At 42.7% G+C, this 27,698-nt stretch overlaps 1 protein-coding gene across 6 annotated transcripts in view; it reads left to right on the forward strand.

The window, feature by feature from the left end:
- FRAS1 (Fraser extracellular matrix complex subunit 1) overlaps positions 1–27,698 on the forward strand; it is a 365,258-nt gene that overhangs the window by 207,529 nt on the left and 130,031 nt on the right. For all 6 annotated transcript variants that reach the window (XM_059722220.1, XM_019498159.2, XM_019498154.2 and 3 more), the window contains 9 exons: positions 1,655–1,798; positions 12,819–12,971; positions 13,907–14,053; positions 15,566–15,712; positions 18,057–18,197; positions 18,822–18,962; positions 19,824–19,964; positions 20,766–21,036; positions 23,588–23,672. In XM_059722220.1, coding sequence (XP_059578203.1) covers positions 1,655–1,798; positions 12,819–12,971; positions 13,907–14,053; positions 15,566–15,712; positions 18,057–18,197; positions 18,822–18,962; positions 19,824–19,964; positions 20,766–21,036; positions 23,588–23,672 — 1,370 coding nt within the window. The remainder of the gene's footprint in view (positions 1–1,654; positions 1,799–12,818; positions 12,972–13,906; positions 14,054–15,565; positions 15,713–18,056; positions 18,198–18,821; positions 18,963–19,823; positions 19,965–20,765; positions 21,037–23,587; positions 23,673–27,698) is intronic.

Raw genomic sequence — 27,698 nt, forward strand, 5'->3', positions numbered from 1 at the left:
ACATATTGTCAAAGTGAATTAGATTTATTTTAATCCACAGTTTACTACAGTGCTGGGTTTATAAAAAAGGTAGTTATGCAAAAGTATGAGAACACTCATCACTGAAATAGCTATAATAATCCAAGTAGGGAAGAGGTACTACATTTCTCATGTGTGCATTATTATGAATTCTAAGCCTCTTCAGCCAATAAGATTCCAGCTTTTCATTCAAGCTTAATCTAATATAAGCAGATGATTAGAATTGTTTATTCTGCGACTGACTGGCACAATTCATTCCCACGTGCCCCTTAGACTGGAATCCTGGCTTTTGGAGCAATCGTTCCTTATTAGCCACTGAGCAATTACTGGAGGGGACAAGTTTGAAATGTGATCTGTCCCTCAGAAGTCACATGAAGTTCATGTGGTTTGTGTCAGATTTCAGCCATCTTTTTTTATTGGTGGTTGAAAAACTTAACACAAACTGTGTTATTTTCTTTCATGAACTGTTTTTTTTTTTGCAGCGGGAGTCTCTTTTGCAGACAGTGACCTCTTCTGAGGTCCCTGGTTCTGTTTATTCAGTTCTAAGCAAGAAAGACTACATTTATTGGTCAGATGATGACAAAATGATTTCAGTGTTTGATACTACTGTCTAAGAAATGGGGGTTGGCTCTGTGTTGCATTACAGTCCATTGATTTTGTGCTGATATAGATGAATTAATGGCAAAACCTTAGTATAAGAAACATGACCTCACCTCACAACTTTGAAAACACATATCAGAAATGATACTTTGGGCATTGGTAAGCAGGAGGTGTATTTTCCAGATAAATGTGTTAGTGCACATGCTTCATTCTATTTTTACTGAATATGAAATAATCATGAGTGTTAGTTTTAAGAGGCTGAGATACTGATAAGAAGTAACATTTCAGAACTAGATGTGCTAGGAGATTCCAAGCTTTCTATAAAGAGTGAGCAACTGTTTCTAGCCTTGGGAAGCCCTGAGATGCTAGACTTTGAAGTTGCATAATTTTATGCAGAGAAAAAAATGTAGAGGTTTTTGTACATCTTTAGGTATAGTATTTGTATCTCCCTTGGGTCTGTACATAGTAATAAGGCATATGGCTTTATTGGTAGATGGATACAGAAAACAGTTCCATTAAAATATTTTAGAAGACTTTTTCTAGAATTTTTGTGGCATATGCACAATAAATCATGATGGAACTTCAGTTTTATTGGCACAAGTTTGGGGGAAGACATCTGCATAAATCACTCTTGGCTTCTCTGCTTCTGAGTTATGTGGCCACCCCAACTCATGCCAGTAAAACTTTATTCCATGTCATTTTTATGTACCTTTCATCTCTTCCTCTCACTCTGGGCACGTGTGTGTGTATGTCCCACCCACATGCTGGGAGGAGCAGAGAAAGATCTCTATATTTTATATGGTTCTAGACCTTGATTTATGAAGAGGACAAGCAAAAAGGTCTGAATTTTCCACTGGTTTGCATCTTGTTTAATCAAAAGGGATGCACAAAATCCTTCTAAACCAGAACTTTCTAGTAATGTACATTTTACATAGAGGTGCCAGGTTACAGAAAGTCAGACCTCTGACTATTTGGAGAGGGGTTTTGTGCTTAGGTGAAGTAATTGCCTAATAGTGAATGTTGTCTTCTCCTCCAGCCTGTCATCCATCCTGCAGGAAGTGCAGTGGTCCTTCAGACTTTGACTGCATTGCCTGCCATCCCCACACAGCCCTAGCTGAAGGAAAGTGCAGAACTAGCTGCAAGGAAGAGCAGTACCTCAACCTGGTCGGATACTGTGTGGGTAAGTGAGAAGCAGTCATTTCAAAGGTTACGCAGGCACTCAGTAGGGCTATGAGAAGCTTTGGTGGCCAATTCGATTCGGAGGAGATTTGGTCTGATTCAGCAGCCGGATCTCCGAATCTGAATCAAATCGGTAGACCCATTAAAAGGTCTAAATCAAATCTGAAACCTCTGAATTGATTTGGAGAGATTCAGATCAGCTAGCGAGAGACAGGCACAGCCGAGGGACTGCAGGTTCTCCCGTGGCTCCTCCAGCTGTGCCTGCCTCTCCCTGGGTGGAGAGAGCTGCAGGAGAAGCCCCCATGGCTGCCCTGCCCTGCCCCATCCCCCGCCTGGCCCCAGCCTCCCGGCACTTATAAAAAAAGAAAAAAAAAAGCCCACACTCACAGATTGCAGCAGCAGGGATCAGGGCTTCTGAGGCCCCTCTGTGCAGCAGGGGGCAGCGGGGATTGCCACCCCCCCACCGCAGCCTGGCAGCCATACAGCAGCTGCCCCATGGCATGGGTGCAGTGCGGCTTGTCAGCGTGCTATGCGCTGTCTGGGAGCTGGAGCTGCTGGGGCTGAGTGGTGCTGGACACTGGTTGACTACTAAAGCCATCCTAGCTCCCAGACAGTGCTGCACCCATGTGATGTGACAGCTGCTGTGCGGGTGCCAATCTGGAGTGGGGGCTGATCCCCGTTGCCCCCCGCTGCCCTGTGCTGCATGGAGAGGCTCTGACATGAGCCCTCAGAGGCCCTGATCTCTGCTTCAAGAGCTGATGAGTGTGGGGCATTTTTTTTTTTAAGTGCTGGGGGGCTGAAGACGGGTGGGGGATGGGGATGGGGATGGGCAGGGCAGCCATGGGGGCTTCTCTGGTGGCTCCTCCAGCTGTGCCTACCTCTGCCTCGAATTAGTGCCGAATCTCTGATTCTTATTCAGCCGAATTGAATGGGGACAGTGATTTTGAATCACTATCCTCTGAACCAGCCAAATCCAAATTGAATACTTCCCTATTCGCACGGGCCTAGCTCTCAGTCATTTTTCAGTGGTAGACAAATATTTTAACTTACAACTTGCACTGAAAGGGAGTCAAAATAATTGTCAATTATAACAACAGCAATATTATTGCATCCAACAACATCCCAGTGAAAAGACTGCACAGCAGGATCACTTCTCATGCCTTGTTGTGGGAGCTCCACTGCTATTGTATCCACCTTCATTAGAGCTGTGGGAGGACCATTAAGTTTAGGTTCATCCCTTCAACTGCTGATTGAGGTAAACCCATAAGGGCAAGAGATCATTGACAGTGCTGACTGCTAAAAACAAGGAAAGGGGACTCTCAGTGCTAATTGTTGGAGACTGGGAATAAGGGATTTGGTCCTTCAAGATTTATTGCTGCTTGTTTTAGAGAAGGCTTAGGGGTCAGGCCTGTGAGGCAGTACTTTGCAATATTACGAGAAACAATAGAGAGTTCACACAGTTAATTATATCATAACTAATAAGCTCCTATTTAACAGTTGCTGCCAAAAGAAAGCTTATACTGCCACTCTCTCTATTAAGTGAGTTCAGAACCTCTTACAATGGTAGCATGCCATGGAAGTAATGGATGATGGATGGGCCACTGAAGCAGCCATACCAGTAAACCAGCTGTAGTTCTGGGCTGAGCTGTGGAATAGAGTGGCCTGCAGACGCAATCAGTTGTCTGGGGCCTGCGGCCCTCCTGGGGGAGTAGTCTGCTCTTTTCTAGGGTCTTGTTTATGCTTTCCTGCCTAGCCTGGTGGAAGTTCTGGCAGCACAGCACTGTTGCCAACACTAACTCACCAGAGCATGTGTTCATTTACACACTTCTGGCAGCTCCATGGAGCTCCATTACAGGCAGCTGTCCTGCCACACTGCAGAGTGCACCCTGGGAGGTGCCAGCTGCTGAAGGGAACATAGGTGCTGGCAGGAGTATCTAGTTGTGTCTTCTGTTGGCTGTCAGAGGCTGGCAGAACCCTTTCTGCATTCAGAAAGGGTGGTGTAAGAAGGTTTTGCTGTTGCAGAGGGGCCTTAGGTATGAATGTAGTCGGCTTTGCTGGCAGAACTGGAGTTTGTACACTAGCTTGCTAGTGTAGATGTGTGGTGTGCTTTATTCATCCCCTGCTGTTACACTGTTTTGGGTTTCCCTCTGGGAAAGGAGCAGTCACAGGTAGCTTGATGTCTGAAGTGGCAATATGTGGCAGTGAATAAGGGAAAAATATCCCTTGAGATTTGGGAACAGCCTGGTGGGCCAGCAGCCAGGAAAGCTGCTTACTGCTGCAAAGAGCTTCAGAAAGATGAATTAAGAAAGCATTCCATGATTCAGAGAAACAGCTTATTGGGCCTTAAAGGGATATTAGCATAGTTAGGTTTGATGTGTGCATTTCTGAGTGATAATAAAATGTATTCATAGAGTTTACACTTCATGGGTACAGTATACGTGTACTTAAGTTTATCATCAGACTCCACTAATTGCATTTACCTGTTTAAAAAGAAAAATCACATTTAATCTATCACAGAGACAAGTATAAACATATCCTGGGAACAATTCCAATCACTTCTGAGCTTTATCACATCCCCTTTTTTAATTTATCAAAGGAGAGAGATACAGCTTGTGAGGCTTATGCCAGTACTGAATGGTTCCAAGAGAGATAAAGGAAAGGGGGGGAAAAATGCTGTAGACGTAATAGGAATATCCATTCAAGGGCTATCATTCTCAAGTTAGTCCTAGCAACTCCTTTTTTTCCTTTTCTTTTCTTTTTTGTGTAAGACTTGCTTCTTTTATCTCAACAAATAACTTTCTGAGCCTTTTTTCCCTACCTAAGCAGTGTTACTGTTTACTTGTAGCAGAGACTATGGCAAAGAAAGGAACGTTGCAGTGAAAGAAGAGAGAAATGTCTAGCATTTAGCTATATCTAGAGCATTGCAGAATAAAGTCGGATTAGCTATCAGTTTGTGGGCAGGAGGGGACATGAAGCATCATGTTGTTTAGCTGCTGTGTGTGGCAAAATGATTACAGTATGTGACGCACGTGCAGAAGTTTCAGCATTTCAGAATTAAAAGCTGCATCTGGTCTCTAAAGCTGCAGAGGATGTAGAACATCTCTTGCTTATACGAGAATGTTATTCAGACTTACTGGGCCTAATTCATTACTGTATTCATTTCACTGGAGTTACACTTAGTAAAAGCAGAGTGAGATGATTAGTAAGTCAGTTCCCTTGTCCTTGTTTTTGATATGGGTCTTCAATAAATGTATAAGTGTAGCAGGAAGCTAAACTGCCTTTTGCGCTGTTCAGATTTCAGTGATTTAGAAACTAATTCAAATCATTAAGAGCTTATTAAGGCCCTGATCCTAGTTAGGGTTTTTTAATTGCAGACCCCCAAGAAACTGGCTAGCAGATCCCCATGTGGGAACATCCCTTTAGGCAGTAAAATCATGTTTACACATCATGTCTCTATCCAGTGCAATCCTTTTCTCCATCCACTTTATTTTTCCATTATTCTTCATTATTCATCCTGTAACAGAGGCATCTGCAGCAGCCATCTCCAGCTGTAAGATTTATTGGAAAGAATTAGCAACATTTTTCATGTTTCAGGATTCATATTGGGAATGGTGTTCTTTGCTTCTGGTGTACCCATGTGTTGCATTCAACTTATCATTGCTATGCTGTCTTGCAGAACAGTAAATGGGCTTTCATGGCCATGAGTCCTGTATGGTAAGGGGGGCATGCAAGTTTGATCTCAAAACCAGTGGGGCAAAGAGATGGCCCTTAACAATGCTTACTTTTAGTCATTTCTCAGTGTAAACACATATTTCAAAGCCTGATTCACGTTCCCTGAAAATGCTGAGCCTCCCTTGTTTTTGGCTCAAGCCTTACAAAGCAGGGAGAAAGGTTTTTGGTCACAGCACAGCCAGGAGGGATGGGGTATCTTGGTTTTGTTCCTAGATCTGTCCTCCATCTTGCTGTGTGACCTTGGCTGAGTCACTTAGGCCTTGGTCCTGAACTGGAGAAGTCAGTGGGAGTATTGCCATGGTCTTTGGTGGTACAAGCTTGAACATCTCAGTATAATAGGGACAACGATACTTCCCTGTCCATTGGTTTGTGTGAGGATGAATGCTGATAAAGTGTTTTGAGATCCTTGGATTAAAAGTGATAAGGCAAGAGGATCACTTTTGACTGACTTTAAAAATGTGGGTGGGTGTGAGGGTCTTTGAGGGAAGGAGATTTGTGATTTGAGGAGTCGTTTCTCCTTGGGCTGAAGTTGCATGCAACGTTGGAACAAACTACATTCACTGATAGCCCTCCTGGCAACCATGAGACCTGCATCCATGCTGCTGTTGTGTTTCAGTCACTCTCTTCATTTAACACTGACTGAAATGTTAAATTTGCCTTTATATATTATTAGATGTCAGTTAAAGAGCAGCTGTTCTATAAAACTAGACATCAAAAACCATTACATTTACATCATATACAATTTACATCAATATGTACAAGGTCTTTGACTTTGCTTCAAAAGCAATATTTTTACAATTATACCTCCATCCATCATTATTGCCTGTTAATCCAGTCCCTCCTTAGCCCATCAGACAGAACTGCCTAGCAGCTTAAAGGGAGTGCCAGACATTAAAGAAGCTACAAACTATTCTTTGTAGACCTGCAGGCAAAAAACTTTCGTAAAAATATTGGGAGAGCCAGCAGTGAAGTGAAACTGCTAGCTTCTGTCATCTGTTGTTGCATGTGCATTGGAATGATGAACAGAATTTTCACTTTCTTAGTAGAGAAAGAAAGGGTTGTGTTTAATGCATAAACACTTCATTTAACACAAGAGAACATTTTTTTAAATGTTCAAAATGTTCATCGTGCATATTTTGAAACAGCTGTGAGTTTCAAACTCTGGTCTAGAGCTCCCATAGCTTCTGTGAAAAAGCTTCCTGGCAAAGTGTAGCCTACCTGGATTTTTATATATATGAACTTTGTACATATGTAAGAGTGCTTGGATTTTTAGCCAATCCAATTTCCCATTTTCATAAGCAAATTTGACAAGAGTACTTGATTTTTCCACCCAACTGATGGTAAGAGGGATGGGATGGTTAGCTTCAGAAGGCTTGGGAACCTGATTCAAATATTGTCCTACTGGTGAAATCCTACCCCATCTGCCCTTTCTTGCAGCTCATCAAATATTTCTTGAGATTCCCTTGTGTGTCTTCTCCAAGATTCAATAGCAGCCCATGAGGAAATTGCTAGAGCTGTAGTGTCAGACAGTGGATCAATCTGAGAGTTCAGAGACAAGTTTCACTGGGCCCTTTTGTTAATCTAAGAACCTCCCAGAGGTGTTGAGAAAAGGAGTGATTGACAGGGTGATAAAGGTCAAGGCACCTCCTCATCTTAGATATCTCTGTTTCCTCAAGGGTGACACCTCTGATGCAGTAACCCCAAGCCCACTATTTGAAGTCTCTGTCTTGGTTTTTTCACCAGCACTCTCTAGATCTAAGCACTCAGCCAGCTGAAATCCCAAGTGGATTTCAGCTTAACCTTGGTGGAAACAGAAGAGTCTTCTGAGGAAAAGAAAAGTGGCTCAGCCAGAAGACTATCTAACACAAAAGACTTTCCTACCTCACTCTTGAAAACAGTGAAATTACACATTCTGTCTATAAAGAAATATGAACAGCTCCTTGTTAAGTTAATGGGATTTCTTGTACTCTCAGAGAAATGCTTATAATATCGCAAAGAGCAGGAGACTCTGTGAGCAACAGAGAAAAGAATTTCTGGCATGCCTTCGCTGAAGTCAATAGCCTACACCTCCAATGTCAGTTTATGCCAGCTTGATATCTAAGATGAAGAAAGGAAAATGGTTACCTCTCTACTGTGGTCTGGACTAATCTGTCTCATGCCCACTCATCTAGAATTCCCTCCTCCAGGTGCTTGCAGGATCTCTTTCCCTTTATGATATTATAAGTGCCTCTATGTAGGAGCCTGCCAAAATGCCATTCACAAGCAGGTGAGTGTATTTGTTCATGGGATACAGTCCCTTTCAGCATTTGCAAGAATAAGGTAAAACGTTTCTAGTTTTAGATGCCCATATGACTAAGCTCTACCGATTTTTCTCTCTGCTTTTATTGTAAATTGCTTTGGGATGTTTGCATGATGACATGTCTGTAAATCACAGAGTATTAAAGTATTGATTTAAAATAATGCCCTGTTCTTATCCACTTACCCTATTATCCTAATGGGTATAATATTAAATATGCACCAGGGAAAAAAATGTTCTCAAGAGCCCTTAAAAGGGAAGGTATAGTTAAAGAACTTAACACAAGTGTTTGCTAGCTTAGCTAATGGAAGAGTAAAGAGGGAATAAGGGGTCTGGTCTCCTTTATGAGTATTGACTCATGCCTCAGGAACAATTCTGGCTTCATGTTAAGTCCATATTCTGCTAGTTTAACAAAGAGAGTGGCCTCCCCTGTAATTATAGGAAGTCAGCAGCAGCCAGATGGGAGTTGTTTTCTTTATATTTTAAGTGGAAGACAAATGGAGGCTGGTAGCTTTTACCCATTATATTGTGCTCCTATTGGCAAGGGTGCTTGTTCACGAGCGTGGAGGCTGCTCCAATGTGCTGTAATTACAGCGTGCCAGAGCAGACTCGATTAATTGAGTCTGCTGGAATGTGGTAATTACCATGCTCCAGCAGCTTCCCATGTCTCATGTACCTGTGCATAAAAATGGCAGCGGGGGTGCTTGAACTAGAGCTTGTTTGACAAGCTTTAGTTCAACTGCCCCCGCTGCCATTTTTAAGCACAGGGACACCGATACGTTGGACATTATGGCACTTTAATTAGAGAGGCTCTTGGAGCCTCTCAAAATATAACATTAGCTAAGTCACTAGTTAATGTAAAAACAGCTCTGTGATTTTCAAAATGATTTATGGAAGGATCCTAGGGCTATCACAGGAGTGCTAGCACCATACTCTGAAGACTGTGCATGGGATTCTGAAAGAAGCCTAAAGGAGTTAGGTGCTAAAATGCCACTGACTTTCTGTGTACAACGAAAGCTTAACTCTCCTAAGCATTATTTCTCAACCAAAGTGTCACAGCACCCTGGGGTTCTTTGAGATCCTTCTCAGGGTGCCAAGTAATGCAAACATGATTCACAGGATAAACATAGAGATTTCAGATAGGAATGCATAGTGTTAAAACATCCTGACCTGTTGTGAGCTTTCTCAATTCTTTGCAACAAAAGAATTGCTTTAGTATTTTTCTGGCAAAAAAATCAGTGAAAATGAAGAACTGGGATTTTCTGAGGCATACCGCAATCAGAAAAAGGTTGAGAACTGCTGGTCTTTGAGAATCTTAGCCAATATCACTCCTGCAGCTAATTACTTGGAATCACACCCTGGGTAATGTTTAGTGGTGAGAAGGAGTCTCTAAGTGGATCTTTTACCATGCTGACTTTTGTAGGCCAGTTAGCAATTCTATTAGCTCCTCAGATAGTTCAGTTCCCACCAAACAAACTTCAGTCCCTGAAAACACAAACAAGGCGAAATTCTCCATCGTCTCCAGACATTAAAAGATGCACTTTCCACTCTTGCATTTTCCTGATACAGCAGCCTGGCTTCTTCTCCTGACATGCTGTTCCCTCACAGCTTCCTTCTTGCTCCTTCTGGGTTTTTAAGCTCCCAGTGGACTATGCCGTCATTGACATAATGCCCCACATCCTTAACAGGGCTGTCTTTGCCCCTTCTTAAGGGGACAGATCACCCTTTTACAGGGTCAAATAGAAGTAAACCCCCCCGCCCAGAACATAATGATGTATGGTGGAACTAGGAATATAAAGAAAGTATTTTGTTCCTACTCATTCTTAGTCCAAAGGAATCATTTTCACACAGCTAAATAAACTTTTCCATTATAAAGTCCCTTTTGCTCTTCCTTTTCCCCATCATTTTTCCCTAGGGTCCTTCAAACTCACCAAAAGCATTGGGTTTTTTTTTGCTTGCTGGGAAAAGTTAATAGTGTATGTGCTCTTTGATATCTACTCACTCAAGTGACAAGGTGGATAGAGGGCAGATTTGTCAGAAAAGCAGTAGCCCAATTAAAGTGACTGTTTTATCTCCTAGGAACAAACACAAAGCTGAAGATAAGACACCCCCCCCCCTCCCCAATAGCCTCACTTTACAGGCACTTAGAAACCTTTAACATGTTATTTTTTTTCTTGTTTTGTAGGAGTCCACTTACTGAGTTATAAGTTTGGTTAACTGAACTCAGGCACTTTCTGTTTCTTAGTGTCTAACATCTAAGCAGAGGCATTAATTTTCTGCTTGTGACTCTGGTATTTGTATTTGTTGATTTGTATTTGTTGATTTGTTTTGCCTAGCCAACAGGTATCTCCATCCACTTGGTACCTGGAGGGATTCCAGTAAGCAGTAAGCATTTTAATGGTAAACAGAAAACTTACTAGGTCAGGGGTGGCCTGCAGGCAAAATCTTTCCCTGGGCACCATCTCATCAGGGCCCTGGGGCTCCCCATGAGTCATGGCCCTGTGTGCTAGTTTGGGCACACAGGGTGGCATGGAACCAAATGTCAGCATATGGGGTTGTAGAGGGGGAGGGAGAGAAACTGGCTCCCTGGTAGCCCACCCAGTAGCAAGTTGTAAGGGAGGCTTGCAGACTACCCTGTCCCTGTTGCCCCCCCAGTGGCAGTAGGCACAAGGCTGCAGTGATGGCAGGGGCTGACAGGGTAGCAAAACTGTTCCCTGCTCTTGGGCAGCCCAAGGCTGAGCATGTTAAAGGACTTGTGAGGGCTGGCAATGCCGGGGTGATGGTATTCCCTGCTCTAAGGCAGCTCCAGAGCCCCGCACTTGAAAGGGCTCCAGGGCAGCCCTTGTCTCCGTCAGCTCTTGCCATGGTGGCAGCAGCTGATCAGGCAGACCTCCCAGCAAGCCCTTCCATCTCACTCACAGGCTCCCTATTTCCCCCTGGCTGGAAAGTGCGCCTTTGTGGTAGCTTTGTGGCACTCTAGCCAGGGGGCTCTGAATGTGTGGCTGTCCATAATACCTAACATTTTTGTAGCACTACCAACTTTGTAGCACTATAAAAATAACATCTCTCAGGGCCCTATGGTATCTCTTCCATGCTGTACAATTAAAGTGGATAGTTTTGCTGCCATGAACCATGAAATGCCAAATTGTGCTGCTCTGTGCCTATTACCTTTGACATCAAGAGGCATAAGTACATATTCAAAAGCCAGTTTATGACTTTAATCCTCATATCTGCTTCTCCTTCCCTTTGGTTGTCCCTTCTTCATTTGCAAGGGTAGGTGTTTAGGGTAGGGACTGTGGTTCTTTTGTATTGTATGAAGTGTCCATTGAACTGGGTGTAGTTGTCTGCCATTTTGGTATCGCATGCTCTTTTGGTGCTAGATGACTAAGTAATGATAACCCTGTATGACTACTCTGGAAAGGCTGAAGGCATGCAGTAGCAAGAGCCCCAGGCAGTGTGATATACTGGGGGTCAGGTGGAAAACCTTAATGACCTTCTATACTGAATTTGCTGCTGTAGATCACATTCTGCCTGCAGCTGCATATGCACACATCCCCCAATGAATTCTGTGAGGCTGACTTGTGCATAACCAATGGGAAAATTACTTCAGGGATAAGGCTCTAATTTCTATTCCTTTCCAGTAGGAAGTGTGTGTCCCATTCCTTTAGGCTCCTTTGAAGATCCTAGCTTTTGCCTTTAGAATACAATTACCTTCATGAACGCTGCGTGCCCCTGGCGGGTGGGAGGGCACAGCTGCGCCACCACCAGCAGGAGCCTGGCAGCAGGGAGCTCCTGCAGACGCCGACAGCACTGTTGGTGGTAGTGGGGTGTGGCAAGTGCCGACCAACCGCAGATGCCGCCATCAGCAGTGGCGGTGGCCAAGGGTGATCAGGGCCGGCAGCGGGGTGGTGAGTGGCGTGTTTTTGGAGGGGGTGTAATAGCAGTGTTGGCAGTGCCTTTTTGCAGGGGGCGCACCGCCACGTGCAGGGGGTGCACATGCACCCGCATGCACCCCCTATATGTCGCCCCTGATTACCTTGTAAGCCATAGTGAAATTTTTCAGGGACAAAGGACAGAAAGTTTTAACTTTCAATAGGTACTTGACAGGAGTACAGGTACTAGGATCCAACCTCATTATTACATTTCTTTCAAGACAGTCTTATAATTTCCTGAATTACCATAATGAGGATTAATTTGACTTCCAGGATACCTTACATGTCCCTATGTCTGTACAAAAGACCTGTTGTAAAATCTTTTGAAACTCCCGTGGTTCAGGAGGAGGTCAGGAGCCATTCGTTTGTGCGCTGCTGAAACAGAGGTTTATGAGGCAGTCTAATCTTGCCGCAAATGTCATTCTTGGCTTGGCTTCTCAATTGGCAGCAGCCTTTTTTGGGATCCAGGAGGGTGCTCTATTGTGTGGGAAAGCCTGGGCAACATGAACTGCAGGAGAAAAGGGATGCAGTTGCATAGGTCTTATTTTTCCTGTGGGTCTAGGATCTAGGTAGCCAGCAGAAAGGCTTTCAGAAGGGTCAATCTGCAGGGGAGTCATAAAGAAGTCAGAGCTGGAGTTTTAGCAGGGACTGTCTTTAAGCCCCTCCTCTTTGGGAGGAAGTCAGGGAGGATACTTGAACACAGAAAAAGGGAAATCAAGAACATTCAAGCAATGTGTACATGTTTTGGTGCTAAGTAAGCACAGGAAAGACCTTAGTACCTGAAAATAATGTCATTATACAGGTGAAAGGGAAGCTAAGCCCAATAACGGCTAATGTCATTATAATGAACCTCCAGAAAAGCAGTCATTGTATCTGGTCCTATGCCCCTTTTACATCAAATGGGAATTACACCTGAATATGGACTAACAAGGCTTTTAGTGTTGCTTTCTTTATGTAGTTCTCGCGTCCTCCCAGCGTGGTTGCTCCCGTGCAAGACTCTGTTTTGTCAGTTGCCGTCACAATCCATGTCCAGTTGTCCTCATTAATGTTTTTGCCTTTAGATTGCCATCCCCTGTGCCATCAATGCGTGGCTGATCTCCACAACACTGGCAGCATCTGCCTGCAGTGCCAGAATGCCCGTCGCTTGTTACTGGGAGATCACTGTGTTCCTGACTGTCCCATGGGATACTATGCAGAAAATGGAGCCTGTAAAAGTGAGTAGCATCTGAAGGCAGAAGCTAGTGAGAAGACATCAGGATCTGCTTGACAGCTGCCATGAAATCATTCCTTTTGAGGCAGTGGGGTGCAGTGGATGGGGCACTGAACCAAGACATAGAGGATTGGGGTGCTAATAGTTTCTGCTACTGCTCTACTGTGTGATCTTTGGCAAGTCACTTCCCCTTGCTGTGCCTCTGTTTCCACTTCCATCTTTTGTCTTTCTTTAAATTGAAGGGTGCCTGGGCCTCCCTCTTGCTTTGTCTTTGTATCGTGCCTATCCCAGTGTATGCCTGCTTTCAGTGGGCCTCTAAACACTGCTGTAACACAAGAACAACAGATGCCAGACAGCAAGGAGGTTATGGGGAAGAGAAGGTGGTTGCTCAGGAAAGTCCTGCCTCTAGGAAGTGATGGTTTAGGGAATGTATTCTCTGGCAGTTGTTTTTTGGTTGAATATGGTTTCAGAGATCCAAGGATAATGTTAAGGGGCAAAGTCATCTTTTAGATGCCCTTCACCAGGCTTCCACTATGACTCCCTGGCCCATCCACATGATGAGAGAACAATATTAGGAGATCATTCTTCAAAGGGACATCTAAGGTATCCATCTGTCTTTGCTCATAAAGGATGGAACTGCTGATGCAGAAGGAGACTTAAGTACGATGGGTAGAGAATCCTGGGTCCCCTGAAGTCATTAGCAAAATCCCCCTAACTACATTGGATTTCACCCTATACATGTTGTAAGAAGACCCTGGATTAGCCTACAGGGAGATTTCAAATTGAGAATATCCTTAAATCCTTAAATGGCATTTTACTGAGGTTCCTCAGCATCACAGGAGAAGTGCCTTAAAGAGCACTTGTAAAGGATCTGTAGAGATCTGCTTAGAAGACTTGTTTTTCTTTGAATGGAAGCTTTTGTTCTTTCCTTCCCTTTAGGGTGTCACCCCTCATGCAAAACATGCAGCGGCAGAAGCCCTTTCTCATGCTCTTCCTGTGAATCGAGTCTTGTTTTGTCCCACACTGGCTTGTGCACTTCAGCCTGCTTCCCTGGACACTACAGGGATGGGAGCCAGGCATGCAAACGTAAGTGCCCCCCATTACGTGCTCCCTTTTCTGCAAAATGGAGTTGCAAATGCTTTCTGGGCTTTTCGAGGGTGTCACTTTTGACAAGAAAAGCCTTTAAGTGTCTTCATCATCTGACAGATGAAAATGATAAAGTATGGATGGTGAATGGATATGCCAGTTCCTGAACTTTCATCCTATAGCATGCTTTGGGTGTAAAGTCAATGACAAATTTGCTATTGACTTGAGTGGAAGTGGGCTTGGGGTCTTTCTCAGAACATTGTGGATGCCTTTATGAAGAGCATGAACTAAGCTTCATGAATTGTTAATAACATTACTCTGCAGCAGGGACCAGAAGAAGCAACTGTTGGATTCCCTGTTTAATAAGAAAGGTTAATTTTAGTGGAGCTCAACCTTGAGTCTGTGCTAAACTGTGAAAGCCTTTGGCCATCAAAACAAGTCTGTCAGGCTTGTTTTTCTGTATATGTAGGGCCATATTTTCAGAACTTTGCCTGTATGATTCTGTATACAAAATTGAACTTGTATTTGATCGAGCAAGTACTCTGATTGTATTTGAGTTAACCGGTTATTTGAGCATACAGTTATGTACCTAACTGGCATTTGTATACACAGCTGATGCATTTTCTAGCACAACTGTGGCAACCACAAGTGAGGTGTGCAAACCCACAGAATTTTTTGACTGTGTAGATCTGAGAATATTGGCTCTGAATTTTATTGTTCCCCTCCAAATGGCTGCCTGTTATTAAAAGCATAGTGTAGGCAGGTCAGTGTCAGACAGGACTTTCAGTACCTAGGCTACACTGTATAATTCCTTTTTCTTCTTTTGCTATTAAATAGGATAGCCACGAGTTCTAATATTAATGCTGAATACAGTTTAGAATTGGCTGAACATCCTGAGAAATTCAGGCTCCTGGCATCAAAGAGTTGAGGTGCAATATTTTGAATGTTGACTATTGAACTGCCAGATTATTCTTTTCTTGTCCATATGCATTTCAAAACACCTCTCATTTCTAGCAACAGGTAATATATACAAGCAGGAAATGCTTGGTGAAATATTAGTACTTATGTGACATAGAAGGTCTTAATGGTCCATTTTGGCATTCAGATCTATGAATCTTCATAAAAATGCTTTAAGAAAACTTCTTTGGAGATTTGAATTCAAGTTCAAAGCTGGAAGTTGGTTCTCTGAATTATCAGTCCCTATGCTCTCTCCAGATATGAGAAGGCCATACTTTATATTGATGTCAGACAGCTCTGTTTGGTAAGCACAGAGAATCGAATTAACAAGTTCTATGTCCAGCACTCTTTTTTTGCCTGGAGAGAGGATTTTCACTTTGTTGGCCCTGGGTATGGTAGCAAAGGAAAACTTCCTAGAAGCTGCTCCAGAAGACACTCCAAAGAGTAGTTTCCATAATGAAGATGCAGGCAATTCTAATATCATTTAACTTGTACAGCAGCCTAGTGTTTCAACAATTGCAACATGTTTTCCTCTGTATTTCTCCCCATATACAGCTTGCAGTAGCCAGTGTCTGAGCTGTGAGTCGATGGCAGGCTGTACGTTATGCAGAGACTTGACTAAAGTTCTGTTGTTTGGCGAATGCCAGTATGAAAGCTGCACTCAGCAGTATTATCTTGATTTCCTCACTAAGACTTGCAGAGGTGAGTCATATTTTGTTGAAATATAAAGTTTAGTTTGTGCTTATACTCTGGGGTGCTGCAGCATAGTCTGCTTAGGTGATCTGCTACCAAGTGGTTTTTACTTCCTTCTTTTTTTCAGCTGTCTGCTGCCCCATACCTTAGTTCTATGGGAACAACAAGATTAGTGCAAATCCTTCCCTTGTAAATGATTTAGTAAGGGAGTCATCAGACTTTGCAAGGGTCAGGTTTTGCAATTTACTCAGACGTGGGTCAACTGAGTAATGAGTAAGCTTAACATTCTAAATCTTTTTTACAGTTCTTGTAGTGTCTTGTGTATTTACCTGATTGTCTTTGCTTTTATTAAGTACTGCACCACTGAACCAAAAAAATGGAGAAAGATTTAAAAGAGACATGACTAGAAAGATTTCCAAAACTCCCGTAGAAAATATGCCATAATAGAAATGTGGTCTGAAGATACTATTGCTTTATCATGGGCTGCCATTGCTATTCAGAGGTATAGAATACAGTAATTATTATTCAATATTGATTTCTAACCATTTCTCCTTAAGCCCAACTTAACTTAGTCATGTGGGTGTCTTAAATATTTCAGTACTTTAGAGAAACATTGTGACTTAACACATAGGGGTGGGGCTGAGAATCAAGGGTCTAGTCTTGCCTGTGCTACAGACTTGCTGGGTGTCTACACATGATGCTACACTGCCATAGCAACACGCTACGGAGATATAGCATCCATGGGCAAAATCCATGAGGCCGCAGCTACTTTGCTGTAGTGACACACTCCCCAGTTATAGTGTGTCATTACAGTGCAAGTGCCTAAGTATAACTGTGCACAGTACCAGCTGTTACTGCTCCGTTTTTTACTACTTCCAAAAGGAAGTACTAAATGTCAGTGCAGTAACAACATGTAGATGAACCCACTTTGTGATGTTTGGAAAGTCACCTTCTCTATGGGCATTTGTTCCCTCTCCCTCTCACTGTCTATTTTGTCTGAATATACACATTCAAATGATCCAGGAGAATTCTCCCAGGTTTGTTTTCCTGGTAGAAAAATTTACCTGGTGACACCTGAACAGACATTCAAATACTGAGACCTTGAAGAACAGACAGCTTACAGTGCTGACACTGCAGCCAGGGGACCTCTGTGCATGCATCTCAGCTTGCTCAGCAGACTCAGTCTGCCTGGAGGAAGATGGCAGTAGTGTACAGGGCAGCCCTGATTAGCTGACCCAAACTGCTTAGGGTCAGCCTGTGTCCCCCGGCAGCACAATGTGATATTGTGGAAGGGGCATGTTCCGCTTCCTGCTGGGCTGTAACAGCAGAGTCCAGTGAGTGACATACTGTCTCCCTGGAGGTGGGGCAAAAAGGAAGTGGGAATAGAGCACCCTGGGATGCTGGAGGCATGTGTAGTGGCTTTTCTCAGAAGAAAATACGTACAGACATTCAGTCTCCTAGCAGAAACTCTCCTGGGAGTGATTTAGCCCTGGCCGTTCCTGGGTTAGTTTTCTCTTGGAGTGGCCATTTTTTGCTCTGGGAGCAAACTCCTGAACATCTGCTAATCGTGGTTTCTTCTGGGAGAGCATTGGCTGTCCCAGGAGAAACTGAATGTGTGAACCTTGCCTTTGTCTGTTTTACTTTGCAAGCTCTATGAAGCAGATATTGTCTGGCATTATGTGGTGATACAGGATCTAACACCCTAGGGTTCCAATTTTGATTGGGGCTTCTCAGTGTTACTACAGTACTAATAGTGTAGATCAAACTCCACTTTGGAGATGTACATGCACAGACTTTACAGCAGACTCCAGCAACAAACACCAAGGGCATCTGAATGCACAGCTGAGCTGAGCCACATTCACTGTATTTCTATCTTGAGGACTTCCCAGGAAGGCATTTTGACTAGAGTGTGACCCTCCCCTTTTGTTCGGTTAGAATAACTGGGAAAGCTTCAGAATCCCAGGAGCTGCTGTATGTGAAAGTCGCAGGGATTCATTAGTACTTATGAAGATAAGTAGTAATGAGCAACAAACTCAGCTGGCAGGTGAGGACTGGTGGCACTAAAAGATAAGATCACCTCTCTCTAGCTGCTAAGCTGCTTTGCTGAGAGGCAGTGAACAATATCTATCCATGGCTGTGTATTAGGAAATGTTAAGCCTAAGAGGAAAAAAATCATGCTGTTGTAAGAAGACCCTTCTTCAGAAATCGTTTTTATTTTAGATCTGTTACTCTGTACTTACTTCACCCTTCACAGTTAGGCTGTTAGCCTCCACAGCAGTGTGCTAAACCACTGGTACAATGCTAAATGCCCATAACAGGGGGCTGCCCTACTCGGCCATTTCTTTTATTCCAGAGTGTGACTGGAGCTGTAATGCTTGCAAAGGTCCCCAGAGGACAGACTGTCTACAGTGCATGGATGATTTTGTTCTTCACGATGGGACTTGTGTGGAACAATGCCCACAAGGTTTCTACAAGGAATCAGACATTTGTCAGAGTGAGTCTGTGGGCTGCTGCTTTTACTACTTGTCACAGTATCATACCACATTAGTTTATTTTCCAATTTGTCTCTCATTTTAATTGGCATGTAGCTCATGGTTTAACCCTTTAGCTGCCCTCAACCACATGCATATGCTATATCTTTGCATCTTTGTTGATCACTGATGCTCAGCTCTGATTGACTGAGGAGTCATGAGAGCAGTCAGTACTAGTCAGAGAGCCCCAATAGCATTTATGCTTCTTTGTGAATTGTGGTTGTTATGTCTTGTGTTGTGTCAGGGTGACCGAATAGTTTTACTAAGAGGTTAGATTTGTATAGGACTGTTTAGCTAGGGATGATTCTGCCTCAGGCAGAGGCTGGAGTAGATGACCTATAGAGGTCCCTTCCAGCCCTACTTCTTAATGATTTATCATGATATAAAAGAAAGAAAACCTGCAATATGTAATTGCATGTCTTGCCTTAGTCTAATTTCATATATTGCATTATTCATGACTGAGAGACGGACATACCCAACACATGCAGAGAAAAGCATAGTTTTCATAACAGTAGCAGTACAAGGTCCACTTGCTAGCATATATTTGGTGCTGAATTATTTTGGCTTCCTCGGTGTTTGTTTTTCAGGATGTGATGACCACTGCCTCCAGTGTCACCAGCCAATGGAGTGCACTCTTTGTGAAGCTCCATTTTTTCTCTTGGAAACCCAGTGTGTCCGTGAATGTGGGAAGAAATATTATGAAGACCATGTGAAGCAAAAATGTGCAGGTGAACAGACCTAAGGTGGAAGGGGATTGAGGTTGCAACTTTTTCTGTTCCATTTATTAATTCACATATCAGGGCTTAGGCAAACAAGGAGCATGATGTGAAATGATGCAATGATGTGAAATTTACTGCTAAGTGAAATCAATTTGAGGAACAGCCTATGTCTGCAATGGCATAAGTAAGGTGGGACAACCAGAACAGGTGCCATGGGCACTGAGTTGGGTGGGGGGAAGCAGAAAAAAACAGCTGCCACTGCAGCCCTACAATTGCACCAGTGGCATGGCAGCAACTGGAAGTCATTGCTGCCCCTGAGTGTGTTACCTGCCCCAGCTGCCCAGCCATATTGTTACACCTCTGTGTGCCTGCACTGGAGCCTACTTGCAGTGAATTAGGACACAGCATAATTTTATGCAGACTGCAAGTCTCATTTCAGTGACCCTTTAAATTTGTCTAGAACAAGAATAAAGTATCCTGTTATGTATAAAATTCAAATATGTTCAAAGTTTTGTGTTGTAACTGGGGACTAGCTACTTGTGCAGACTCTGAATACACATCCACATTTTTCAAATAGTGGCTGTACTTTCAACATTTTTGTTTTAAAAGATTATCTGTTGGAGAGAGATTCCCTGTACTCAGTGAAGCATGCCATTCTTTCAAACTTACGACAACTTTTATTTTTAAGGATGCCTATTGTGTATATGCAAGTGTGGGCACACCCTGGGTGTCCTCTTTAATCAATTTTTGCCATTGTAAAAGGTATTCATGGCAGGAACTATTTCCTATTATGAGATACAGGGATACTTTCCAAAGCATTGCTGCATAGTTTGATGTGTCTAATGGAGCTGTGCTTTCCATCCATATCAGCTTGCCCTGCAGGATGCTTGGAGTGTGATAATGTCAGCCAGTGCCAAGTCTGTGATACCACCACATTTCTGAAGAACAACCTTTGTGTGTCTGAGTGTGGCCATGATTTCTATGGTAACAGCAGGACTAGAAAGTGTGAAGGTGAGTGTTTCTTATGATAAGGCTACCTACCTGACATTTGGTGACAGGTTTTTGGCTCTAGAGGTAGCATTTGTTTAGAAGTATTTTGAAGATCAAGTTTTATACAGAATTTCCATACTTAGGAATCAGCTATTAAAAGGAATTGGAAGCTAGTCCTCCATAGCATTTCTCGAGGAAAAAAACATGAATGGACTTATAAGTAAAGTTAAATAAGTGTATGTAAGCACCCCTCCCTTCAACTGCCTGCTTTCCCCCATCATCCATGCAACGAAAAAAACAACCTATGTAGGAAAAAGCAATAATACTTAGTATTTATAACATGCCACTAAGACAAAGTCATTGGGCATTGTTGCATCTGTTTTATAGATAAGAAAGTCAAATGAGAAATGATCTGCTTGCTCGAGTCACACAGACAGTGCCAGAGACTGGTTCTGAATTTGGATCACTCCTCCAGACCACACTTTCTTCCCGCAATGAAGGGTCTGTGGCACTTCAACCAGTTGAGGGTAGTACCAAACACACCTATGGACCCTGCCACACATTCAAATTAAGGCTGGACAAAAAACAGCTATAAAGTTGTTAAACATTTTCAAGAACTAACTTTGTAGCTGGTTGGCTCTCTTTATAGCTGGATGGACATTTTTATGGCATGGCAATTACTTTGCACAAGCGAACAGTCTAAAATTTTTGCATGTTTATCCAGTTAATTGCATAATTAATGTAATGTATGGCAGGGGCCTAGGCTGTGATCGTATAAGGGTTGAATATCTGAATATTCATTCTTTTCTCCCTTATTTTTAGCCATCAAGCCTGCTTCTGTTCTCCTATTGAAAGGTTTGTTCACAGTGGGGATTGGTGGGATAAAGCCACTTGACTCTTCCGTCATGGATGTGCATGATGTGGATGGCAAAGATGGAGAGTTTCTGTTCCATGTGGTCAGTGTTCCCACCAATGGCAGGCTAGTGATAATGGTTGACAAGAAAGAGGTGCAACTGAACAAGGGTGACCATTTCACTTGGGAGGATGTACAGGAGAAGAGAGTCCGCTTTGTGCACAGCAAAGAAAAATCCAGGTGACTGGGCACCTCTATTTTTATGTTGTTCTGTGAGAAGAGGGATATATCTTGAGGGCAATTACTCAGTCTCCTAGAACTGTGCTGTAGCTTGTTGTTTCTGTGAGGGGCACTTTAGTATTTCCCTTCACTGTTAAAATTCCACCTAAACCAAAGCTGCAGTACCATGGTTTTAGTTGTGGCACAATATTTATTCTCTATATTTATAATGAGAGAGAGGTACGATCTAGCTCCAGTTGAAGTTAGTGGGAGTTTGCTGTTGAATTCAGTAAGAGGTGGAGCAGGGCCAGTTCTTGAGGAACTGTGGTGTTGGTGGTAATTTTTTTATTTTTAATGGCGACTGTGGCAAATACAGCTAATTCATAAATTACAAAGGAAGATATTGTATTACTTGCACATTTCTGCATCTCAGCATGATCAGCCTTCAGCCATTGCTGGTTTAGGTTTTAACATAATCTATGTAGCATATATGGTACACCTGCTAGGACACAATGAGTACCTGGGAATGCTTGTTTGCTAAACATATTTCATAAGAATGCAGATTTCTACTGAGTGCCAGCTGAACGTGCCAGTGCAAGAGTGGAGATTTAGCCAAAAATATACTTCATATTCAATGCCACCATAAAAACAGAATAAGCTTCTCAACATAGGCCAAAACTAATGGAGTTATTAAAGTTTTATACATGTATAAACTAAGAGTAAGCCCCTCGCTTTCAATAAAATCTTTATACTTTCATAGTGCCCTTTTTGGAAAGATCAGAAAACAAGTTTACAAGGCTTAGCTAATTCTGAATTAGAATGAGACAGCAGTATGTTGTTTTCTATAGAATCAGGGATATTTTTATGCCTGATCATGAAAAAGAAATGCCAGGATGTTGGCTTCAGAATTTCTAGTTGGGAGTGGTGGGATTGAATGTGTGGGATTTTCAGAAGCTTCTTAGTGAATGGGGGACTTTTGTAAATCCTACCCAGTATTCTTGAATAGAATAGTTATATCGAGAGTCTATGTTGAATAATTACTGTGAGTAATAATAGGCAAGAGGAAATGAGGTACATCAATCCATATTATGAATGGACTTCAGTAAAGATACTGTGAAAAAACAAGATGTACTTAAATGTGAAAACATTTAACTCACCTACCACTAATTTACTCTCTCCTTTTTGAATGCTATATTTCTTCAAATACAGGATGAGGTTTCCCTCCCAGTTGTCATAGGGAAAAAAAGTCCCATGTCTTATACATACAAGGAAAACTTACTAAATACATTATTTGTCATTAAACTGCTGCCGAAAGCAGCGTGTGCTCAGCAGTGGAAACCAACTATAATGTTGACTGAATGCAGCCAGCATTGTTATGATGATGATTATAAATGCATGATTATAAAGCACATAGCCCACATTAGGCAGACATACTGATGGGAACCTACCACAAGAATTGGTTAGTATAGCCTATCTGAGTAAGACATATGGTAGTGCCCATTAAGTGCAGTCCTTCTCACTGCCAACTCTTTTTCAAGTCATCAGGAGCCATGACATTGCATACATTTTGACTTCTTCTTCACTCCTACACCTGAGCTGTGCCTGTCTTTCCCATTTCCAATGATTCCTGCTTCTTCACCAGCATTAAATGCCTGACAAACAACACAAGGCAGGGGCCCAAACAGTTCACCTAGAATCTATCTGTAGCTCCTTCTCTCAGCCTGCCACACAATATTAGTGTGGTCCCATTCGCCATGAGGTGACACCAGACTAAGTTGGCCTGAGCCTCATCCGCATACAAATTTTTGGAGGATCCCAGGACTCATGATGAAAACACCCAGTTCCAGTCATGTGTTGGGGCTAATTAGTACATGCATCCTTTGTGGGGGGTATCTGGAGTACACACACATACTGAGCAGTGCTGAGCTGTGGGGTCACCATGGCTTGAAATGCTGAACTCTGCTGGGCCCAACCCAATAAACTATGTGGCTAATCATGAGCCTTTGGCTTTGGACTAATATCATGTGTAGTTTGTGTGTAGGTTCCCAGGTGTTGCTCAAAAGCATGTTTATGGAGTATCTGTGCTAAAAATTGCAGCAGTTTCAAAAAAAGGTAACATGCATCAATTCTGGATGAACTAAGTGCTTGGCTACTATATGCAGGGGTGTAGGCTACTATATGCAAATTGCTACACCCATGTTTAATTTCAAAGTTATTGTTTTCAGATTTGCTTCTCACTTCCATGTGCTCAGGGAGGGCAGGGTCTGACAGTAAGGAGAGAGGGAAAGTGTTGCTGAGGGGAAGCAGAACCACCTGACCCCCCAGACTTATTTTCCCTGCTGTAGCAGTGGTAGGGGGACAAATCCAAGGCAAACCTCCAGTAATTAGTTTCTATCCCTGGAAAATTGTAACAAATTTATAAATTTCCAATGTATAGAATCGAATGGTTGGGAAATCGTCATATAATCAGGATCATCTTTTATTCGAGTAACTACGGTATACAAGTCTTAGTCTCTGAGTGTGCTTCATTCATTTATGTTCTCTTTTGGTGGTATTTGTGGGACTTGTTTAGGAAAGGACAATTTTCCTTGAAGGTCGGTGATCAGCAGAACTTCTCTCAGCCGGAAGTGATCACCATTCAAGCAATTTCAACACAGGTAAAGCTGAAGAACCCCCTGATTTGTATATATTTTTGAGAGAGAAACTGACTTCTTGCAGGAATATCAGATTAATCTAAGCAAAACCTAATCAACTTGAATTTCTTTAGGCCAAAGAAAATTTACTGTAAGTGCTCATAGACAGATTCTTTTACCTTGAGAAGGGGTGACTCAGTGGAATTACATCAATTACATTTGGAGAAGAATTGGGCCCCATATTGTAGTGTGTTTATAAAAAAAAAAAAAAAAAAATAAAAAAAAAAAAAAAAAATAAAAGTCGAGCGCTGGTGTTTAAATCTAAGATTTAGTTGATTTAGTTGTTCAGTCTTTTATTGCTTGTCAGGTGAGTCATCTCTATAATAGGTTCTTGTGCACTTGACCTGCCTGTTAGACTCTGTTCCAGGGCTGACAATCCAGTACAGCAGCTGAGAACAAACTTAAGCAAAAGAGCTTCTGAAATGCCTCTGTGTATCTATTTGTGTACCTCTTAAACCACTCACCTCTTTTACTCAAGTTGATCTGATCATCAGGTGTTTCCCTTGTATGTTGCTGTTACATCTGCACTGTACTACTCAAGCAGCTCATTACATTCAATGCCTTACTGACTTAGCCAGTGGTGCTCAATCTTCTAACCCTGTGAGCCAGATCCTGTAGGTGGGGTTGGTCCACAGGCCAGATCCAGCATAGGGCTGGCAGGCAAATACAATCTGGCATGCCAGCTTAATCCTTTGCACCAGCTCTGGCTGTGGTCTGACTCCACGTGCTGGCCCAGCCCCATGCACCAGCTTCAGGCATGGTCTGATTCTCTTGATCCAGTGCATGGGACCATATTATTTGGCCTGCAGGGCTCCCCACAGGTCTGGACATTTGGCAACAGGGTAGCAGTAGTAGCATTAATTGCCATGACTCTGGAAGGTCTTCCAGAGCTATTGCAATTAACATGGCCACTACTCCCTTGATACCAAATTTTTTGGACCCATGAGGAGCCCTGCAAACTGGATGACATGGCTTTGGCCCATGGGCTGCAGGTCAAGCATCACTGGATTTAGCAAATGACAAATTCCTGTCCCAAACAGTTTACTTTTTATACAAGGTAAGATATAAATGATGAGGCAAATAAGCACTGGGTGGGTGTGGGTGGGTAAGAAAGGGTTACAAAGCTAAACGAATGGTTTAGCACTGACTAAATATGTGTGCAGATTTTAGACGATCAATATCTGTAATCCCATCTCATCACTGTATACCTGATTTGCATTTAAATAAGGGTAAGTCTACAGCACTGCAGTGACTGCATCTAATGTAGATATGCCTGAGCTAGTTTAAAACTAACCAGTTTGGACACTGATAGCAGCTTAGTCATGGCCGCATGGAGCTGAGCTCAGGCAAACAACCAGCATATTCACCCAGCTTCTCAAGTAGGCTTTGCAGTCCATGTTGAGCTGTTTGCTACCATAGTTATGCTTCTAGATGTATCAGAACTATCTAGCTTAAGGCTAGCTCAGGTATATTTATATGAATTGCAGTTGCTGCTCTATAGACATACCATAAGCTAAAAGGGGACAAAGTATGGTCTGCCAAAGGATCCAGATCCAGCCCACCAGGGGATTTTTGCCTCGGGCCCCAGCTTTGCTCTGTCACCACTCTGCAATCCTCATCCCAGGCCCAGCCCCACCTGCCCATCCTGCTTCTGGATGCCTGCACTCTGCCTGCTCGTGGTTCCATCCCATCCACCTGGCCAAGCACAGGGCAGAGCCACTTACAGAGTTTTGATGAGCTGTTGTGGGTGAGGGGGAGGAAGTGAACCAGCCCACAATAGCTCACCAAAACTCCCTAAGTGGCCCTCCTGCCCAAATAATTGTCCACCCCTGCCTTAAGCATATAGAAGTATGAAGGGACATTAACATGGGGATGAGAATCATAGCATCACAGAGAAGTAGCACTGGAACGGAACTCCAGAGGTCATCTAGCCCAACCCCCTTATACAAATCCAAAATCTAAACTCTTTGTAAAACTTCTGGCACAACACAAGACATAACACCCTAACCTGCCACAGGTAAAGCAGGGAAACTACAGCAGCCAACATCCTGCTTCTATAAAAGGTTGGTAATATACATTATATATATAATTAATTATTCACATTGTCACAGCAGTGTAAAATGTTCTTACCATTGGTCCTTCTGCTACTGACTTACATCTGCCTTATTGGGCTGAATCATGATGAGTAGTTTAGTGTCTTGAGCCTTGAAATTGGAACTTTTGAACTGGAAATATTCAAGTGCCATGCTTAGTAGTGCCGTGCTTGAGGTTTACTGTGGTAAAACTATAGCAAGCTGCAAGGCAGTTCCAAAGCACCCTGGGCTGCTGATTTTTTTTTTTTTCACAGCATATAGCATCAGTGGCCTTTTAGCAATATATTTAATGTTCCTAGAATGAAATCAGTCCTCCACTTAGAGAAGGGTTGATGTCTACTGGCAGAATCATAGGAACTGTTCGAGGCATAAAGTCTCTTGATCGTGTGAAGTTAGTAGAAGTTTAGAGGGTTGAGGTCTTCACAGAATTGGCCCCTTTAATGCCAACTGGAAAAAAATCTTGTTTCCATGTTCATGTTTTTAACTATTATGTTCTATATTGATTTTTTTAATAGTGTCCTAGATTTATTTTAAGGCCAGTAGGAGAAGTTGGAAAGATCTCCTGTCTCAGACAACTGAGAGAATTAATTCTGGTTATTCCCTTATTGATTTCAGTTGATCCTGACATGTCCCTCAGCGTAAGCTGCTGTTCACAGCAGTGGGGCTCTACCTGAGATTGTCAGTCTGCCCCAAATCCATAACTTGATTTAATAACCTCAGTTTTGCCAGTCAGTTCTCAGTAATCCTGATAAACTCTGTATGTGGGAGCTGGTTAAGGGACGGCCTCTAACGAATGTTTTCATAACTTAGACTTTATCACAGCAGAACCTTCCTTCATCCTTGCCAAGAGACAGGCTAGAAAAGAGATTATTGACAGGAAGCAGTATTTTGTGGGCATTGATAGGGGGCTGTCCTCACGGGAAGAAACTCACTGGAAGGTGGGAAAATCTGAGTTGTTATTGGGCTTCTTCTCAGGCTGTGTAAGGCCCTGTAAGGTCTTTAAAAATGTCCAGAACAGTCCACGGGCAGAATGGTTTTGTTGACTGTTTCAAGGCCCACTTCCTTACTCTGGATTAAGTACATACTGTTTCTTCCCATGTTAATTGATTCAGTCATTTCCATTTAGAAGCTTTAACACAAGCTGAGGGCTGTTAGCTCCATTAAGATATTATGCAAGTCATTCATGTGTGTGAAGCCATCACTTCAGATTTTTTTTAATGTGCGTTTTAGGGAATAGGTAGGCCCCAGTTGCTCACATCCTGTGCTTTGGCAGCACTGCTCTTCATGTTGCAGTAAGAACATCAGCTTAATAATAAGGTGTGCTGTTTGCTTGTTTAAGCAGAGAAGAAGAAGAGATGTTTTGAAAACAAGCCACATTTCAACAAACTGCAATTTGAAACTAAGGCCCCAGCTAGATGTGCAGCTAGACATGATAGGATCTAATGCATGATCCACACAATTGCTCTTCCTGCCATGCCACACAAAGAGGCATGATTGTGGGATCAAGTATCAGATCGCATGACTGGCAAGTAGTGAGCTCCTGTTGCTGGGAGCTCCTTCAGCCGATGGGGCTCCCAGCTGCTGGAGTGCACCTGGATATACAGTCAATTAATGAAATGCTAGGAGCCTGCCACAAAGTTATTACACCTTTTTGTGGAATAACTTTGTGGCTTATTCCTCCTTTTATTATGCCATTAATTGATTGAACGTATGGCTGGGTTATAACTTAAGATGTGATTAATCACATCTTAAAGTGTAATGTGTCACAGGGGCATAAGGTCGTCATTAATATGTATTTGTATTATGGTAACCTCTAGCAAGGTCAGCTTCTATTTAACCTATTAGGTATCTAAGTGGGCTTAAGCATCTAAGTGTGATTTCTCCCTTTTCAGGTACT

The sequence above is a fragment of the Alligator mississippiensis genome, chromosome 2 (genome assembly GCF_030867095.1).
Source record: "Alligator mississippiensis isolate rAllMis1 chromosome 2, rAllMis1, whole genome shotgun sequence".
Lineage (NCBI taxonomy): Eukaryota > Metazoa > Chordata > Crocodylia > Alligatoridae > Alligator > Alligator mississippiensis.